Raw genomic sequence first — 17,686 nt, 5'->3', positions numbered from 1 at the left:
TGATTTGAAATTTTTCCCAAAATCAAATTGAAAAATCTACCTTTGTCCTATTTTTCCATTTAATCTATTGCCACCATCCGAAAATTGCCACCCAGATTCGCCTTTTATAAACATGATTAGCGTCGCTTTAAGAGCTGTTAATCAGCTTTTTCTCTGCACGTCCAGATATTCCCCCTCCCCCCCCCCCCCCCCCCCCCGACGAAATTATAAAAAAATAATAATCTCGAAAATGTACATCATTTCGCAATTAATTACGATAATGACACTGGAAAAGAAAATAAATTAAATAATAAATAAATACGGGGGGTGGGAGGTCACGTCACATGGGATGCTGTGTCTGTGCGTCTTAAAGACATCGCGAGTGACAGCGAATGTCTGGATCCCTCTCCGATTTCTTCATTTCTTTTGTCCTTTTCTCTGTCCATTCTAATTTTTTTAATCGGATTTTTTAAAATTATTTATTCATTATTCGGCCATATATATTTTTTTATTAATTTTTAATTTTTATTTCGCTGTACTGTCGATAAACCATATGGAAGTCATTATCACCCAGGTGTCGCGTGCAAGTCGCTATTCATGGATATTGGATCTCCCTCTCTGCCAAAAAAAATAAAAAATATATATATATAAATAAATAAACTTTATATAGCTTTTTTTGACGAGCGTATTTTATCGGCTTACCCGATTTTTTTTTTAACTTGTTCACGTCATCGTATTGTTTTGTTACTACGATATTACAAGACATAATGATTCGACACGCAAAATTTGATCGAGCGGTGCGAAATTCGAATTGCTCAAATTGAATTGATTTTTCTTTTGTATCGACACATGTAACGTAAATAAATTCATGTTGGTAGTGATTTTGAGTATAGAAAAAAATACGCGGGAGTTTGCTTCTTCTTCTTCTTTAAATATCAGTGTCTTTAAGGAAACAAAAATTATTTATCCGGATTCATTTCGAGTTTTTGCTAATTTCTGATGGCGAACATTTCTGCATATAGCATCATCTTATTACGCGGGGTAGTCAAGTGATTTGCAATAATTTATATTGATCACACGCGATACCAAACAGATAACATTTTGAGAAATGACAAACTTTCTTTGTCAAGATGCGTTAACAAGATTATTCGCATTAAGAAAAATGATGTTCAAAAAGAAATGACAATGTTTGTTTTCCATTCCATTCAATTAATCACGAAATAAATATTGAGACCCAAATACTCGCAACACCCGGTCCGTACCCAATTATTTTTCCTCTTAATTTGTTTTTGACATTATCTGACCTCGTTTTTAATTTCCTTGGATACACTGATATTTGAAAAAGCAGAACAGATCCATGATCAGTAAAGCATCCCACCAAAAAAGGACCATAAAGCTAAAAAAAGGCAAAAATCTGATTTTTTTTCCAATAATGGTAAAATCCAAAAGTTCCCGAAACCCCCACCAATCAATAATCTTCGCCGGACATGACCGGTGGTCGCCCCCGCCCACCACGACCACCCTGTGTTTCCATCGCATGCCCCGCCCGGACCAGCACGTGTCCGGGCCCGGGGACCTCGTAGTCATTTGGTGCGACCTTCATTTCCCGGACACCATGCTAGGCACTCATCGATTATATCTAAATAAGAAAAATATCGACCATTTGGAGATGTTGGGGGCTCGTGGAGACGACAAATTTTCTTTATTTTGGATGTCTGAAATTTGTCGACGAAATTCACATTCCCATTTTTTTTCGGTCGGAATTATAGAAAATTCACATCCAATTCCCGTTAATTAGAAATTCCGTCCTTGGAATAATGAGAATATATGATTTAATTAATTAGTTAGTTAATTAATTAATTTATTTTGGTAAGAAATATCTCCTCCTCTATATAACATTTTTGCTTGGCCGTTGCAGCGAGCAGTCGCCATTTCCGCCTCTCCCTATCTCTCTCCTCCCCAATCATTGCCGCCGGGCTTCGCTCTCCGGCTCAGGTACTCTCTAAAATCTTCGCTCCGCTAGGGTTTTGAAGGTCGCCGTCGCCATCGCCGTCGCCGGCGCTGCATTCTCGCTCGCGACCGGCTCCATTTCCCGTCGGTTCCGTTTCTCGAGCGGCTCTCGCGCCTCTCGCGCCGTTTCGCCGGTTCCCCTGCCTTTTGTGCGCGCGTGTGCGCGCTTGCGCTTGCGCAAGCTTTTGTTTTTGCTTTGTTCGTGTCGTCCTTGAGGTCGCGGGAAGGTACGCGAGGAGAGAACGTCCGGAGGTCCGATGGATGCGCGCGCATGTCGTTTTTGGTCCATCTTGCGCTGCTGTGGAGTGTACTGGATTCGCCTGGTCTTAGTACTTCTGTTGCTCCTCGAGAATGCTCCTTCGTTTGCGGCGGTAGATCTGTTTGAGTGGTTAATGGTCGCGCGCGTGCGCGTGTGGGTCTGTCTGGTTTGAATTTTTTTTTTTTCGTTTCTGCTGCGCGGGAGTCACTGGGTTGACTGAAAATGCGTCGATAGATGCGACACTTTGTACCGCGTTCAATGAAATCGTTATGGTCGGTGAAATGGAAGATCCTACTGCGGATTGGACATTTTGAGGGTTTAGAGTTTAGATTGGACGAGCTTTTGTTTCTACCGTGTGTACATCGTGGAAGCTGTTCTGTAAGTTCCGTCCTTCAAGGCCTGTCCTGTCGCACGTTACTGATCTAGATCTGAGTTTGTGGGTATTATATTGATGGGTCATGAATCCTGTTTTGTTTTTACTGTAAGACAATATAAAAAAGGACTGCGTGGGAGTTCACACTTTTGTATTAAGGCACCTCCTCCAGCTGAGTTGACTGTTTCTGGACTTGAGAGCATGCTGTCAATGCTTGTTCCAATGTTTTGCGAAGCATGCTTGTAATTTCGAAAACTACTACATCAAAATTTATTGAATCCACTCCCCCCCTCCCTCTTGGGAATATGTGAGTGTATCTTCTTTACTTTTGTCCAGCACATTAGTTCTGTAGCTTTGCAGAATGTTTGGACAATTTACCCGCATGCAAATGTGACTATCTAACTAATTATCAATTCCTCAAATATATGTTTTCAAGTACTTTTTGTTTAAGCAGAGAAGAATTTTCAGATTCTCGGTTTTTTTATAAGTATGTACAAATATTATGATCTAATGGAATCCAGAAAACACTGTGGATGACTCTGGGGATGAGAGAAAATGCTATAAATTCATTCTTTTTTTTTTATTTGAGGATGCATTGACTTGGGAAGAGTAGTTTTAGCGACCTGCAATATAAACTGCACGACCTTTCTGTTCCCCTGAGGGAACTATTTGAATTACAGCATAGCATTTGCTTATTTAGATGGCATGGAGTCTCAAGATATTAAGTTGGTTTTTTTCGCTTTAATATGGTTATGCATATGTAAGACGTCGACACACCAAGCAGCTTTTACTGGGCAAAAACATATTGCTATTTTCATAGCTTGAAATGAAAATGGTAATTTGAATTGCAGTGAATCGTCAAACTTCTAAGAATGGCGTTTACTGGTAACGTTTTGGAATCAAATTTGCTATGGAGAACAGTATTTTATAACACTTCTCCGAAAAAAGTTGAGAAAGAATAATTTCAAAGTTGTGGCTTGTTGGTTAATAATATCGGTAGATAGCTTTCAGTCTCGTGACTATTTGGGGTGTTTGGTTCAGTGAAATGCCTATTTTCCTCAATTGAAAGATAAACTTCTCTTTCGTGTATTTTATTCTATTTTGTATCCATTGATCTTGGTATCCCGACTATGAAACTATGTTCTTTCTGAATAATGATCAGCGTAAGCGAGAGAATCCCGGAGTTTGAATTTGTTAATCCTGGAAATGAATGGTTTTTAAGACTGAGGGTATAATAAGTTGCACAGGTTTAAGCTTTTATACTTTTCAATATCCTGCACGGTATCTAAAGATAAATCATTTTCAATTTTATCTTTTATTTCAGTACTGATATGAAATCCAAACTTGAATTTGATTATAGTTCATGTGGAATGTTGAGCTTGTCAAGTGTTTAAATTGGGCTTGATGATGTGAATGAAACTCGTTCATGTTTGAATGTGGTCTTGACCAAAAAGATTTCAGGTCGTGACTAAGTTGAGTTTAATTGTTAGTGGAGTTGATTGACTCAAGTTACCTAAGGCCCCTGTTCAACTTCATCTGGTATATCTGAAGTGGCAGTGATTTGTTATCGAAACTCGGAACTTGGCAATCTCTTTGAGGAAAAAATCTTCAAGTTTGCCTTCATCCTTGTTCTTGAGAGATAGATGAAAGACACCAGTGCTTGCTGCATGATATTTTTCTATCTATGATTTGTGCATGTGCATTATTCATTAAATTTGAAGTTTGTTTGCTTCACGTCATTCTGCTTTGAGTTGTAAACATTTCCAAGTAGAAATATAGTTGGTCATATCTTGGTCCTAAGTTATCATGAATGTTACTTGAGGTTTTTTCCATTTATTTCAGCTTGAAACTTTAGTAATCTTCTTCTGGTTTAGTAACAAGGTCCTTATTGCAGGATTAAGGTGCATTGACAACCACAATGTCTGATCTTAATTCTCCCCTGCGCCCAAAGAGGAAGAAGATCTGGGTGGATTATTTTGTTCAGTTCCGATGGATTATCGTCATCTTTGTCGTGCTCCCAATCTCTTTCACCTTGTATTTCCTCACATATCTCGGGGATGTCAAATCAGAGAGGAAGTCATTCAAGCAGCGTCAGAAGGAACATGATGAAAATGTTCAGAAAGTTGTTAATTGTCTTAAAGAAAGGGATCCCAAAACAGGTGGTCTGGTTTGCACCGCTCGTAAACCTTGGATTGCTGTTGGAATGCGAAATGTGGACTACAAGCGGGCCCGGCATTTTGAGGTTGATTTATCGGCTTTCCGGAATATACTTGAAATTGACAAAGAGCGGATGGTTGCCAGAGTTGAGCCGCTAGTCAATATGGGGCAGATCAGTAGGGTTACGGTGCCTATGAATCTCTCCCTAGCAGTTGTTGCTGAGCTTGATGATCTTACTGTTGGTGGCCTCATCAATGGCTATGGAATCGAGGGAAGCTCCCACATATATGGTCTATTTTCTGATACTGTTGTAGCATATGAGATAGTTCTAGCAGATGGACGAGTGGTTAGAGCAACCAAGGATAATGAGTTCTCTGACCTTTTCTATACCATCCCCTGGTCTCAAGGCACCCTGGGTCTTCTTGTCTCCGCGGAGATCAAGCTCATACCCGTCAAGGAATATATGAAGCTGACATACAAGCCTGTCGTGGGTAATCTAAAAGACATTGCACAAGGATACATGGATTCCTTCGCACCACGAGATGGAGATCAGGACAATCCCGAAAAGGTTCCTGACTTTGTAGAGACAATGATATATTCGCCAACAGAAGCTGTATGTATGACTGGGAAATATGCTTCTAAAGAAGAGGCCAAGAAGAAGGGGAATGTGATTAACAGTGTAGGATGGTGGTTTAAACCCTGGTTTTATCAGTATGCACAGACGGCATTAAAGAAAGGGGAGTTTGTAGAGTACATCCCTACCAGAGAATATTACCATAGGCACACCAGGTGCTTATACTGGGAGGGGAAGTTGATCCTTCCATTTGCAGATCAGTGGTGGTTTAGGTTCCTCCTTGGTTGGATAATGCCTCCAAAAGTTTCTCTGCTCAAGGCTACCCAAGGTGAAGCTATTCGAAACTATTATCACGAGATGCACGTTATTCAGGACATGCTGGTTCCACTGTACAAGGTCGGTGATGCTCTTGAATGGGTACACAAGGAGATGGAGGTAAATCTTCTGATGCTCCTGCTTGCTGTTCTTTGAAACATCTGTTCTATTATTTTGATGAAATATAAACAAAAAATAACATAGTGCATGGACAGTTGCCTAGTTCCCGTGTGCTACTTTGCACTGTATCTTTGGATCTAGACCTTTCCCTGTCTGAAGTCTGGGATGTGGCAATTAAGATATTTCAAAATGTGGTTGTTGCCTCTTTCATGTTTGCGTTGTCGTATGAATTTGTTGTTTATTCTTTCAATTTCAGGTATACCCCCTTTGGCTTTGCCCACACAGGCTCTATAAGCTTCCCATGAAGACCATGGTCTACCCTGAACCTGGATTCGATCTACATCGCAGACAGGGAGACACACAATATGCCCAAATGTACACAGATGTCGGGGTCTATTATTCACCTGGGCCCGTCTTAAGAGGCGAGGTATTTGACGGCGCTGAAGCTGTTCGCAAGATGGAGAACTGGTTGATCGATAACCATGGCTTCCAGCCCCAGTATGCAGTCTCTGAGCTGAATGAAAAGAACTTCTGGAAGATGTTTGATGCTGGCCTCTACGAGCACTGTAGGAAGAAGTACAAAGCCGTGGGGACCTTCATGAGTGTGTACTACAAGTCCAAGAAGGGAAGGAAGACTGAGAAGGAGGTGCAGGAAGCAGAGCAAGCGCACCTCGAGACCGCTTATGCTGAGGCCGATCAGCCAGCAGATTAACAAGGATGGAGTGTTTTTTTATTGGCAGGGATATCTTACTTCTGTGTCGGTCATCTTAGGATTTCCTTCCACCTTTGTTCGCGACAGTGGATTGGTGTTTCTTCTTTTGTGACTTTATTTGCTGAAGGATTGTTTAGGTTGAACTCTCTTTTGGATGATCTAACGAGTCGACCTTTGCTGGATGGCTATCTAATCCCCTTTTCTTTGCTCTTTTTTCCGGTTTTGTGTTTTGCTTTGATGACCTGACACCATCTCCCCATCCCATCATGCAATCTTCGTTATCTATTATTTTCATATGAGATGATTGATGAGATGCATAGCAAATGAAACTGTCTTGTGGCCTTTTAGTAGCAAAAACTGGGTGGAGGCAAGCACGTTCATCCCCAACTTCAGGACATGCCTTCGCTTCCTTGGTTTGCAATTAGTCATGGCCATGTATGAACCGGAACCGGAACTGCCCCCTGGCGGTTCCGATTCCGGTTCATACATGGCCACGAACTGGCGGTTCCGGTCCGGTTCCTGTTCCGGTTCCGGCCGGTTCCGGTTATCTTTTTATTTATTTATTTATTATTTTTGCCCGTTGCCAAGGCTGCCCTGGCAACGGGCTGCAGCAGGGCCTGCAGATGTGCAGGCCCTGCTGCAGGTTTTTTGTTTTTTGTTTTGTTTTTTATAAATAAATGTATTTATTTAAAATTTTTAATTTTTTTTTGGAACCGGGCCGGTTCCAAAATTGCTGGAACCGGAACCGGGCCCGTAGGCCACGGGCCGGTTCTGGTTCCGAACCGCGGCCCGGATTTGACCGGGCCGGTTCCGGGCCGAAACCGGCCGTGGCCATGACTATTTGCAATGAAGTTAATGCAATTTCTATACTAATGATTTTACCTGTCTGAATCTGACAATTACCTGGGCAAGATCCTCTCCTGCTCTGCTCAGACATGGTGACTATGATGGTTAAATTCAATGGAAAATAGTAGACTGACGAATGAGGATTGTATCTCAGAAAAGCAAATAGACTGAAAACAAGTTCCATGGTAAGCATGTGCATATATAATTGGTTTAATATCACGAAAAATCTCAAGTTAATACACTTATGATAAATTTATCTCAAATTATTTTTTTGATTATAAAAAACTCCAAACCAGTATACCTGTGACAATTTTACCCCGAACTGGTACACCTGTGACAAATTTACCTTCCGTTATTTTTCGTTAAATTTTATTGTCAAATTGCTAAATTTAATGATACGTGATAGTTGATGGGTGTACCAGTTTGGGGTTTCACCCCACTATATATCGCAAATTTACCAATTTGTGATTTTTCGTGATATTAATCCAATTTAACGGACACTAACGGAGGATAAATTTATCACAAATGTATCAGTTTGAAGTTTTTAGTGGTTAAAAAAATAGTTCGGGATAAATTTGTTACAGGTGTACCAATTTGAGATTTTTGGTGGTCAAAAAATTAATTCGGGATAAAATTATTATAAATATACTAATTTAGGATTTTTCGTGATAATAACCTTGTATAATTCATCCGCTGTTTCGCGAAAATGCACTCATTTTCGCTGGATGTAGTTGCTGACATATGATGCGAACGGGCTCTGCTCTGCATGATCTCTGAAGTGTACGTTTGGTACTGCTCTGTCTCGGCGATGGGTGTGGGTGACGTAGTGCAATCAAAGGCACGAACGAGATTTTTTTTGGTCAGAACAAAGGCTTTTCATTGAAATCTTGAAACAGAGGAACCCAAAAACGGGGTCTCAAAACAAAGCAGTTCAATAAGGGCCTATAGAGGACGGGTCAACCGGTGTTTGGTAAGTTTTATTCGAAAGGGAAATGTTTCTCGATCGGGGAAAATGACTCTCAGTTTTTTTAAATAGGAATTCATTTTTCTGACTTTTGAACTGGGAGTTTTCTGTTGGCTGAAAATACTTTCTTTTTCGGACATATTTTCCGGGCATCATACAGCTAGAAACTGTTGATATTTTTTTTCTTAAAAGTTTATTTTTTATGAAACAAACGTAATCTCAATACAATCCTCTTTTCTTCCTACATTGAATGAAGCCCAATCTTCTACTAGTTCGCACTTGTGTGTGTGTATATATATATATATAGGTGAATTCAATAAATAAAAATACAAGATACTGTATCTACTATAGGAAGCTTAGAGGGGTCCAGTGCCCTATTGACCCATGTTAAATCCGTCAATGGCTCAATGAATTAAAAAAAAAAATTCTTTTTTCAAAATGATGGATACACTAACTGTAATTTCTAATATGATTAATCCTATTCCCCTCCCATCCAAATACTGTTCTAAAATAAAGAACATTTTCAAAGACTTAAGAAATACATATTATTATGTAATCAAACAAAAGCTTAAACCAGATATTTTAAGAAAATGCTGTCGCTTGGGTCACGAAAAATAGTCGGTTTGGGAAAAAATTTTCGGTCAAATGAAGAAGCTCGCATTTTAAGAGGAGATTGACATAGTTAAAAACACGCGAAAGATTTACGCTTTCGCTTATAAGACGGTTCTTTAAATTCGTACAAATGCTCGCCACGCGGAACTATAATTTCTCACGTGGAATTTGAGCCAAAATGTACATAAATGAGATTGACCAAAAGTGAAATTTACGCTTTATCCTTTTGTTTTGTCGTCATTAAATTCGATTAAACGAACCGCCACCAAGAAGGAGAGACCCTTAGCAAAGCAAGCAAGGGGCCTTTCCGAATCCGAACGCCGGCCGGGCGGGTCCGTCAAAACGGGTCGGGCAAGTCGGCGAGGGGAACAGACGGACGGTGGTTATTATAAAGGCCGACAACCTCCCGTGTCCTTCCCCTTTCCAAGTCGCTCTCGAAGGATTCGTCGGTGCATCGCGTGAGGCAGCCGTCGAGGCATCGATCCCCCACCCCCCACCCCACCCCAACGAGCTTCTGCGCTTCGAAAAATGGTGAGTCGTCTCGATCCCCTCTTGCCCAATCGGCGCCACAGCGCGCGTCTTTGCGCATCGCCGATTGGGCCCGTCCTCGCCTCCGGCCTTTCGTTTCGTTGACTGGGTTTTCCTCTCTTTGCCTCGTTTCCGCTTTGTCGGCTGTAGAATAGTACGTGGGAAACGAAGCGGAATGCTCTTTTTCTTTTCCGGCGTTAGATTTGGTTTCAATCTGCGAAGCTTGAGATATTTGAGGTGTTGGACTGATTTTTCGTTTTGGGTGTGTGATGATTCTCGCTTCGTTTTCGCTTGTCCGCTGTAGAATAGTACGTGGGAAACGAAGTGGAGTGCTTTTTCCGGCGTTGATTTGATTTAAATCTGCCAACTTTGAGATGTTTGAGGTTCGTTCTTTATCAGGGTGTGTAAATCGGTGGTCACAAGTTTCTGGGTTGCCCTTGGTTTTTTTGATCGCGTTTTTCTGGGTTTAACTAATCATGGAAAGTTTTGGCGTCGTTCTGGTTCTCATTAGCGTGGGGAGACGTATGTCCTTTGGGTTCTCCCTGTCTTTGTGTGCTCTAAGAGTTCCTTGGGCTGTATGCTGAATTTTTCCCTTCTGGTTTCTTTGTAGGATCCAATGGCAACGCAGTGTGCCGTGCTGGCTTTGACTGATGACGCGGTTATGCAAATGAAAGCAGTTTTTGATTTGATTAGGGAGGTTGGAAGTGACAACCTGGAGCAGTGTGATCCTCAAATCATCACGCAGGCATCTCGGTTAGGTATCATACAATGTTCGTTGTGCTTTCCAGGATTGCATGTGCCCGTTTAGCATTTGTTAGATGGATCACTCTCTATTTTCGCTGTCTTGCTTACTTTCCTTGTGTTCTGTTAGTTACATCATTGCGACCTTTTCTATCTGCTATATCTGGCTTTGTTTTTTTGCCACGAACGAAATCTCGGTCACTGACATGGTGAGCAATTGCTCTTTTGATGGGAGGCTTCGACAGGTGGCAAGGCAAAACTTCAATCGCATAAACTTAATGATTTGAGACCTCTCAATGCAAGCCTTTCTTGAAAAAAGTGTTTAGCCTTCTTAGATCTCATGTCAGTCTCTAGGTTTGTGTCAGAATCGTCTGTTTGATTACTCTGTTTGGGTATCTCATATATTGTGCTCATAGTTTATTGTCACCACGTCTCCCATATTACAGATAAATCGAAATGAAAATTAGAACTTCATTTTAGGAACTTCCATTTGTGCTTGTTATGTATTAATCGGCTCTATGAAGGAACAAAGTTGTTGGGCAAGTTGACTGATCTTTGATCTTTGGTTCATCATGTGAATGTATGTACACAAGCACACATGTGCATGTTTCTCAGCAAGGGTGCAGGCCCCCTTTTTTTCACAGTGTACAGATTGCGTCTTTGATTTTAACTGACAACCTGATTTTAAATGAAAGAAGAGCTATTGGTAATGTGCTTGAAATGCTCCAACTTCACTTAGTTGGAGTTCGTAGTCTCTTGTTTTTGTCTTTTTATTTTGACAAATATGGCTTTAATTTGGAGATTTAAATTGTGCTTCCCCTGATTATTTTCTGGCTGGTGACAGGTCAACTGCCGGTAGAGTCTTCTTCTGTGGACTTCGCCGTCGCTATCTGCAAGTCACCTGAATTTCCTGGTAATAGCTTGTTCGAAGAAATCTCAAGAGTGTTGAAGCCTGGTGGAACCATTGTGATTTGTAAGGCTTTATCATCCGTAGCGGAGGATACATCTAAGGTAGATGATGCCCGTGGTGAAACATCATCACCATCTGCTTTTCTCTTTACTCGTCTATTTGATGTGAGTGAATAATATGCCGTTCTGAACATCATATGAAATTTCGATTTTAGGCATCCTCTGCTCTTGAACGGGAGTTGCTGTTGGCTGGATTTTTAAAAGCACAGAGTCTTCAAATTAAATCAGTGGCAAGCTCTGATGGTGTACGACATTTTATGGTGAGTGCCAGTTTTTAGCATGACCTATCTTTGTCCATCTCGATTTCACTTCATTATTCTGCTCCTTGAATAAAATGTTGAAAAGAGTGGTGGGCCAAGTTTTTTCCTCCCAGGTTTCTCATATCTGGGATGATTTTTTGTTGGTTATTTTGTTATCGAATTAATTCATATAGTTTGCTGTCAATCCCTCACAATTTAATACCAATTTTATGCTATCGAATTATGCATTGCAAGCATCTAATGGTATGTCTTTTGAATTTTCTCAGGTCAAAGCGACAAAGCCATCCTGGAAACTTGGCTCCTCCTTTGCAATTAAGAAGGGCGCAAAAAGCTTTCCAAAAGTTCAAATAATGGGCAATGATGATGATTTGATAGATGAGGACAGCCTTTTAACTGAAGAGGACTTGAAGAAACCGCAACTTCCACCTGGTATAATAGCAGAGTAGTAATGAATCGGTTCTGTGAGCTTTTTGTGTTTGGAGTTCTTCATAATATAGAAACAACTTTTGTAGTTGGGGACTGTGAAGTTGGAAGCACTAGGAAAGCTTGCAAGAATTGCACATGTGGGAGAGCTGAAGAAGAGGAGAAAGTGGAAAAACTGGGACTCACCTCGGACCAGCTAAACAATCCTCAATCGGCATGTGGCAGTGTATGCTCTCTTATTTGCTGTTTTATTATTTGGTTGTTAAAATGGGGTGTAATTACCAGTAAGATTGTGGATGCTGAAGGATTTATGCAAAAATATAGTATCTGACAGGGTGTTTTTTTCCTTCATTTGGTAAATATTAAGTGTAACAATAAAATTGCAGGTGCTCGAAAGTTTTACGCCACGATACAGTATTTGACAGGGTGATCTATGCTTTTGGCTTCATTATGATTCTTGTCTTAGCAAAGCTGTAGCAGTTGCACTATGCCTTGTTCTCTTGGAGCATCGATTTCCTTGATTAGATTCTTAGGAGTGCATAAATCTCAGTTCATTTCCGCCATGGGGGGCTGCTTTTGTATATAGAAAATCTCTGCGGATCTGTATACTATGTTGGAAATCTTTTAACTCATGATTTTTCATCCTGGGCTTATAATTTTGCTGATTTATCATGCCATGCAGTGTGGTCTGGGAGATGCCTTTCGCTGCGGTACATGCCCTTACAAGGGTCTTCCACCATTCAAACTTGGTGAAAAGGTAATCTCTCTCTCTCTCTCTCTCTCTCTCTCTCTCGCAAGCACAAACACAAACACAGAAGCATGAACACACATAACGTGCATGCTTATGTGCTTTTTTTATGTCCGCGCTCATCCATACTGGATTGGACAACTAGCTTATCTGAAAGCCGACTCTCAATGGATGTTCATTACGTATTGCAGGTCTCATTATCATCAAACTTTCTGGCAGCAGATATATGAATCACTTTGCAATTACTTACATAGAGTTCGGCTTACTGACAAGCTTGATGGTGGTGAATCAGTTGTGCTTTGTCTTCCGTCATTGCGGCCTATTGGAAAGTTCTGGCATCCTTGTCAAGTTAGAAAGGAAGTGTGCATTCTTGACAGGATAAGCCAAAATTTGATTTGACAAGTTCTCTCGCTCAAAGGGACATCTACCGTCTGATTGTATTGCTTTCATATGTTGTCGTGATGTTGTTCTTGATTTTTTATTTAAAATATTTGAAAAGAGGCTGATGGAAGAGTGTGTCGACTTCAATCATATCAATTTGTTGGTGGATGGGGGCTTATTTTGTTATTTGTACGACTGCTTCTACTAATTACTCCCACCTCTTCTTGAGGCCATTTCAACAGCGGATTGACACCCAACTTGGCTGGCAAGAAAATGTCTAAATCCAACTTCTAATGAATAAATAGTTAATGAAATTACTCACTGAAGCCCTGACAATTTGGCCTGCAATCTGAGTTTCACCACAGAATACAATCTTCCTCCCTTTTTCACCTTCTGCTCAGACGAGCCTATTGGCATTGCTTCCATCAAAATTGTTATCCCCTCAAATTTACGACAACAATAAAACCTTACAAGAGTACGGGAAATGAGAACAGGAGTCAAAATCTTGATTTATTTGAGAAAGAACCTTTTATTGCAACCTATTTGCACAATGCTGTGTGACAATTATGTTTTCATATAATGTCTCTCTAGAGGCAGGACTAGGGCAAGGGTAAACGAAAAGGGTGTTGGCTAAAGTCGTGTACAGCATACTTCTTATGTCAAGACACAGAGATTAAATTGACATCAATCGGTCAACGATTCGTGTTCTTCAGCTCCAAGAGTCTGACCCACCTCTTATCAACTGAAGCAGCTTTTGGACCACCAATATCTGCACACAAGAAAAAGTTTGTTCTAAATCAACTCAAGGCGAAGCATTCAAACTCCGACTGGACTTAACCGGCCAAACCGGCTGGTCTTGAACTGGTTTAATCGTCCGGTTCACTTTGTTCTGGTAAAATATTTGGAATCGGAACTGGGTTTGACCCGGTTTCGTCCTGCGGACTGGATCTTGGCCTTTCCGAGGACTCCTATGGCTTTGAGGCCGACTCAAAGTAAACCGATTTGCAGTCCAAAACACTTACACTGGATTGTAGGCTCGGATTTTTCACATGATTCTGAGCATGTATCCTGCAAATGGAATCACGAAGTAGAATTACTAAATGGACTTGGAAAAACGTTTTCCGCTTGTGCATGTGCACGTAGTAATCTTCTTTAGAATCAGTATGGCCTTGGCTCCTGTCCTTATATCTATGAGCAGATATATCAGAAGGTAAAATTTGGACAACTATTCTCTTGTTGGATCCGTACTTTGACCGAGGTAGTAAGCCGAAGAGTGTCTTGAATAAGTGGATCGAGATGAGCTTCATATCCAGGTTTGACATAGATGACCTGCCGAAACACTCGTGTTAGTGAGAGACAGAGAGAGACAGAGAGAGACAGAGAGAGAGAGAGGGTATGAGAGACTTACTGATGGATCATCTCCTCCGATCTCGGGAACTTCGGTCGCGTGACTGACTCTATTAGATGTCAGAACCCAAACATTGAAACTTGTATTAATCTGCTGAACAAGGAAAAAGGATGATCATAAACACAATGGCGCCAATTCTATAAGGTAATGCGGCGGTAGGTCAAGTTTGATTGTAGGCAAGAGAGAGTTGGTCCATTGTGTTCTGACATGCTTTCCTTTGTCTGCTTGTTGATAACTGAAAACTTTACCTCTCTGCAGTACGGGGAAGAGCAATTACTGCATTTTCTGGTGAAAGAAGTAGTGATCCTCCCATCGATTGATAAGCCGAAGCTGGCATGCTGTCCAAAAAAGAGAAAAGAGCTCGATAAATTGGAAGACTTGGGGTACCGATTTAAAGCCGGCGCACGAGAGAGAATAAATGGATTTTTTTTTTCAGAAATGTGTAAGAGAGTAGTCTCTCCATTTGCAGTCATCACCATTCAAATGGTGTATCGGCGCTTAGAAGACTTTCCAGTCATCCAATTTGTAAACTATATCACTCGTGGGCGAACGCAAACATCATCCTACTTTGTATTTGATCTTCATATCATGAGGAAGACAGATCTTACAATTGTTATTAATTCACTAGCCTGTTGACTATGTGTGCTGACTAGCTTATGGCTAAGGATTAAGAGTGTTTAGCATACTTGGACATGGTAATTGCCGACCGAGCAGGTTGTAAACTCCTGAGTTTTTACTCACGAGACATCCTTCTCCCAGTAGGGGAGCCTGGTCTTTCAGACGGTTCTTTGTCGCGAGCAGCCAATGACCAAACTTAGAGATAGAAGTTGATTCGACAGAGCATGACGAAATTTAGTTGCAATCCTTTTTGACACGAGAGTATATCTTGCAGGGCTTTAAATATATGGAAATGGAGACGAAAACTATGAACTGATTGTTGGAATATATGTTTAAACTTGGTTTTAAGGTTTATTATTGACCAGTTGGATTGCCACTGTCGCATAACATACTTATTGAACACCCCGAGCAATTTCCAACCGATAAGGGAAAGAAGACTTCACCTTCTCTATGCTGAGGTTGACGAAAACTTTCGTGTCTTTCTGGTCGTCTTCGACCAAATCCAATAACCGCAAGTCTCGAAGAGAGAGGATATAATCGCAGGTCCATTTCCCATGCCACCTTCTGTCCGATGTTCCAATTGTGATCAGACGGCGCGGTGCTTTTTGACTTCTTGAAATCTGTGCCGGGCAATCATAGGAGAGTATGAACATATGATGGATTCTCACGTTTAGAGACTATTATAGAAGTCTCAAAACAAGTAGTACTAAGAGAGTCTCTAATCATTCTATCTCTACTTATTACACTATGCCGTTCGGATAACAACAGATTTGCATACTTTGCAATGTTGCAATCTGGATAAAAATTAGGACTGCATCATCATTAAGCAACTTTTCAATTCGAGTTAAATTGTTCTTCCAATTTCACAGAATCATTCACTTGTTTCCGTAAGATATGTGCCCTTCAGATCATCAAGAATCTAACTGGACAACATTCTTCATATTAACTGTGACAAGATGCCCTCATTCTAACCGACAGAGACATGGAAGCAAGATTAGCTCAGAAACTCTGTTAAGTTTTTTTTTTTTTTTGCTAGAAAAGAAACTCTGTTAAGTTGAAAAGGCAACTATTGGAGTTTCATCCGCTCTCCAAGTCGATCTCAGACAACACGGTCCAAGATCGATTTTGTTGTGAGCAACACCTCGCGAGACTAGTTATGAATAGGAAGAGACTCCCACTCACTCGTTTATCGCCTTACATGGCTAGAATATATGCCCGAGAAACTCAAGGTTAATTGTATTAACCACACAGAAACAACCCATTTCTTTTTTTCGTACTAGCTCATAGACCTTGAGCTTACTAATGATGACCTACAGAAAAATGCCCGCCATCCAGAATTCTGGAAACAAAGAAGAATAGCGACGGCACCAACAACATCATCGCAAGAGAAGAGCCCATTTTCAAGCAGTAGCGCAAGAAACAAGTACACTGAATCTCAAGATCTCCCAGAAAGGTTGTCAACACGAAAAGTTGCATCTTCTTGAGATAAGCTAGCTCTTTCGAAGTTTCGCAAGTACAGCGGGGAAGAAAAGAACCCCGATTAAGTCGGCACAAATTGACAAAGACGTAGGGTTATCAATTCTCTTGATCACCAAGACCAACACAACACTGTTTCTTCTTTGTTAGATTGAAATATCATATGTTGCAACTATTTTCGACATAGTCATTCCAAGCTTCATACTTGAGAACAAGCAATGGACTTACGGAGGCGTTGATACTCCATCGCTTGCTTACCAAAGGACGCCATTTTCCTACAAGTGTCAGAGAGAGAGAGATTCAAGGCATGAAGCTGAAATTTCCCTAACTTCTTTTCATTCTTTGATAACAAGAGTTCCTAAAACTCTTGAAGCAGATGGACATTGAGCATAAATCTGAAAGTGGGATTTGAGCAGAAAGCAAAAAGAAGATGGAAGCTTCAGCTCTTGGGCTTCTGGTGATGATTACCTCCCGTATCATGGAAGCGACAGAACAGTGAAGAAGAAGAAGAAGAATATGTGGCTGTTGCCATGTGACCAGAGTGAGAGCAAGATATGGAGGGAAACATTATCTTCTTATTTCGGTAGTATGATAAATCGATCTACACCCCCGTTTTTTTTATTCGATTTTTATTTTTTTGGTAAGTGGACATTTATAGAGAAAAGGACTGGTGTCAAAATCGACTTTCTCGAAATATGTATAGAGCTAGGCATGGCCATGGTTCGGAACCGGCCAGTTCCGATTCGTGGCCATGTATGAACCGGAACCGTCCGGTTCTGGTTCCAGGCCGGTTCTGGTCCGGTTCCGGTTCCTGCTGGTTTCGAGACGGTTTCGGTTCATAATTTAAAAATTAAAAAAATAAATTATGAAATAAAAAAATAATGAATTATGATATTATGAAATAATGAATTATTCAATATAAATTGTAATCAAAATGTAAATTGTAATCAAATTTGGAGAAAAAAAGAGAGAAAGAGGGGGCTTGAACTTAATGAATTATCATTATGAGCTTTACAATTCGTTACAATGATCTATAAAAAAAAGGAGCACAATATATATGCCCTAAAATGACTCCAAAACCTAAGCCTATGCGAAACCTCTTTGATCCCACAACAAACGGGCCAACTTAAACACAAGCCCAAATCCGTTGTTTGTTTCGGGGGCGCTGCCCCCGAACCCCTGCCCACTCACCGGGGAGCGGGGCAGCTGTCTG

General features: G+C 40.8%; 3 protein-coding genes across 7 annotated transcripts; 2 read left to right on the top strand and 1 right to left on the bottom strand.

Moving 5' to 3' along the window:
* The first annotated feature begins 1,870 nt into the window (after nucleotides 1–1,870).
* Nucleotides 1,871–6,681, top strand: LOC115666534 (delta(24)-sterol reductase). 2 transcript variants are annotated; one of them, XM_030588246.2, is made up of 3 exons: nucleotides 1,871–1,974; nucleotides 4,516–5,787; nucleotides 6,044–6,681. In XM_030588246.2, the coding sequence occupies exons 2-3, from the start codon at nucleotides 4,540–4,542 to the stop codon at nucleotides 6,497–6,499; spliced, it is 1,704 nt and encodes a 567-aa protein (XP_030444106.1). In that variant the 5' UTR covers nucleotides 1,871–1,974; nucleotides 4,516–4,539; the 3' UTR covers nucleotides 6,500–6,681. The 2 variants fall into 2 exon arrangements, with proteins under 2 accessions (XP_030444106.1, XP_056169150.1); XM_056313175.1 differs by having other exon boundaries at nucleotides 1,928–1,974; nucleotides 4,496–5,787.
* A 2,628-nt stretch (nucleotides 6,682–9,309) lies between these two features.
* On the top strand, nucleotides 9,310–13,157 carry LOC115676643 (anamorsin homolog). 4 transcript variants are annotated; one of them, XM_030599586.2, is made up of 8 exons: nucleotides 9,310–9,452; nucleotides 10,060–10,207; nucleotides 11,035–11,201; nucleotides 11,315–11,419; nucleotides 11,686–11,848; nucleotides 11,932–12,068; nucleotides 12,525–12,599; nucleotides 12,782–13,157. In XM_030599586.2, the coding sequence occupies exons 1-8, from the start codon at nucleotides 9,450–9,452 to the stop codon at nucleotides 12,818–12,820; spliced, it is 837 nt and encodes a 278-aa protein (XP_030455446.1). In that variant the 5' UTR covers nucleotides 9,310–9,449; the 3' UTR covers nucleotides 12,821–13,157. The 4 variants fall into 4 exon arrangements, with proteins under 4 accessions (XP_030455446.1, XP_056169445.1, XP_056169444.1 ...); XM_056313470.1 differs by lacking the exon at nucleotides 9,310–9,452 and adding an exon at nucleotides 9,585–9,603; XM_056313469.1 differs by lacking the exon at nucleotides 9,310–9,452 and adding an exon at nucleotides 9,668–9,686.
* Nucleotides 13,158–13,352: 195 nt separating this feature from the next.
* Nucleotides 13,353–17,052, bottom strand: LOC115676651 (large ribosomal RNA subunit accumulation protein YCED homolog 2, chloroplastic). The gene is given in 9 exon segments (XM_056313471.1): nucleotides 13,353–13,725; nucleotides 13,727–13,740; nucleotides 13,994–14,039; nucleotides 14,220–14,300; nucleotides 14,380–14,472; nucleotides 14,628–14,717; nucleotides 15,441–15,617; nucleotides 16,702–16,748; nucleotides 16,942–17,052. Coding segments are annotated over 9 exon segments (693 nt in total). The 5' UTR covers nucleotides 17,042–17,052; the 3' UTR covers nucleotides 13,353–13,680.
* Between the last annotated feature and the right edge of the window lie 634 nt (nucleotides 17,053–17,686).

The sequence above is a fragment of the Syzygium oleosum genome, unplaced genomic scaffold, assembly GCF_021117445.2.
Source record: "Syzygium oleosum isolate NSW1041296 unplaced genomic scaffold, Sole_v2.1 Sole_v2.07, whole genome shotgun sequence".
NCBI lineage: Eukaryota > Viridiplantae > Streptophyta > Magnoliopsida > Myrtales > Myrtaceae > Syzygium > Syzygium oleosum.
The sequence above is the reverse complement of the archived record's forward strand: the minus strand, read 5'-3'. Positions and strand labels throughout refer to the sequence as shown.

Bases quoted from the DNA above. Each gene is read 5' to 3' on its own strand.
- LOC115666534 (XM_030588246.2), top strand. From the start codon at position 4,540: ATGTCTGATCTTAATTCTCCCCTGCGCCCAAAGAGGAAGAAGATCTGG. The intron at 5,788-6,043 runs GTAAATCTTCTG...TTTCAATTTCAG, and splicing joins GGGTACACAAGGAGATGGAG to GTATACCCCCTTTGGCTTTG.
- LOC115676643 (XM_056313468.1), top strand. The intron at 10,208-11,034 runs GTATCATACAAT...GGCTGGTGACAG, and splicing joins CACGCAGGCATCTCGGTTAG to GTCAACTGCCGGTAGAGTCT. The intron at 11,849-11,931 runs GTATAATAGCAG...CAACTTTTGTAG, and splicing joins GAAACCGCAACTTCCACCTG to TTGGGGACTGTGAAGTTGGA.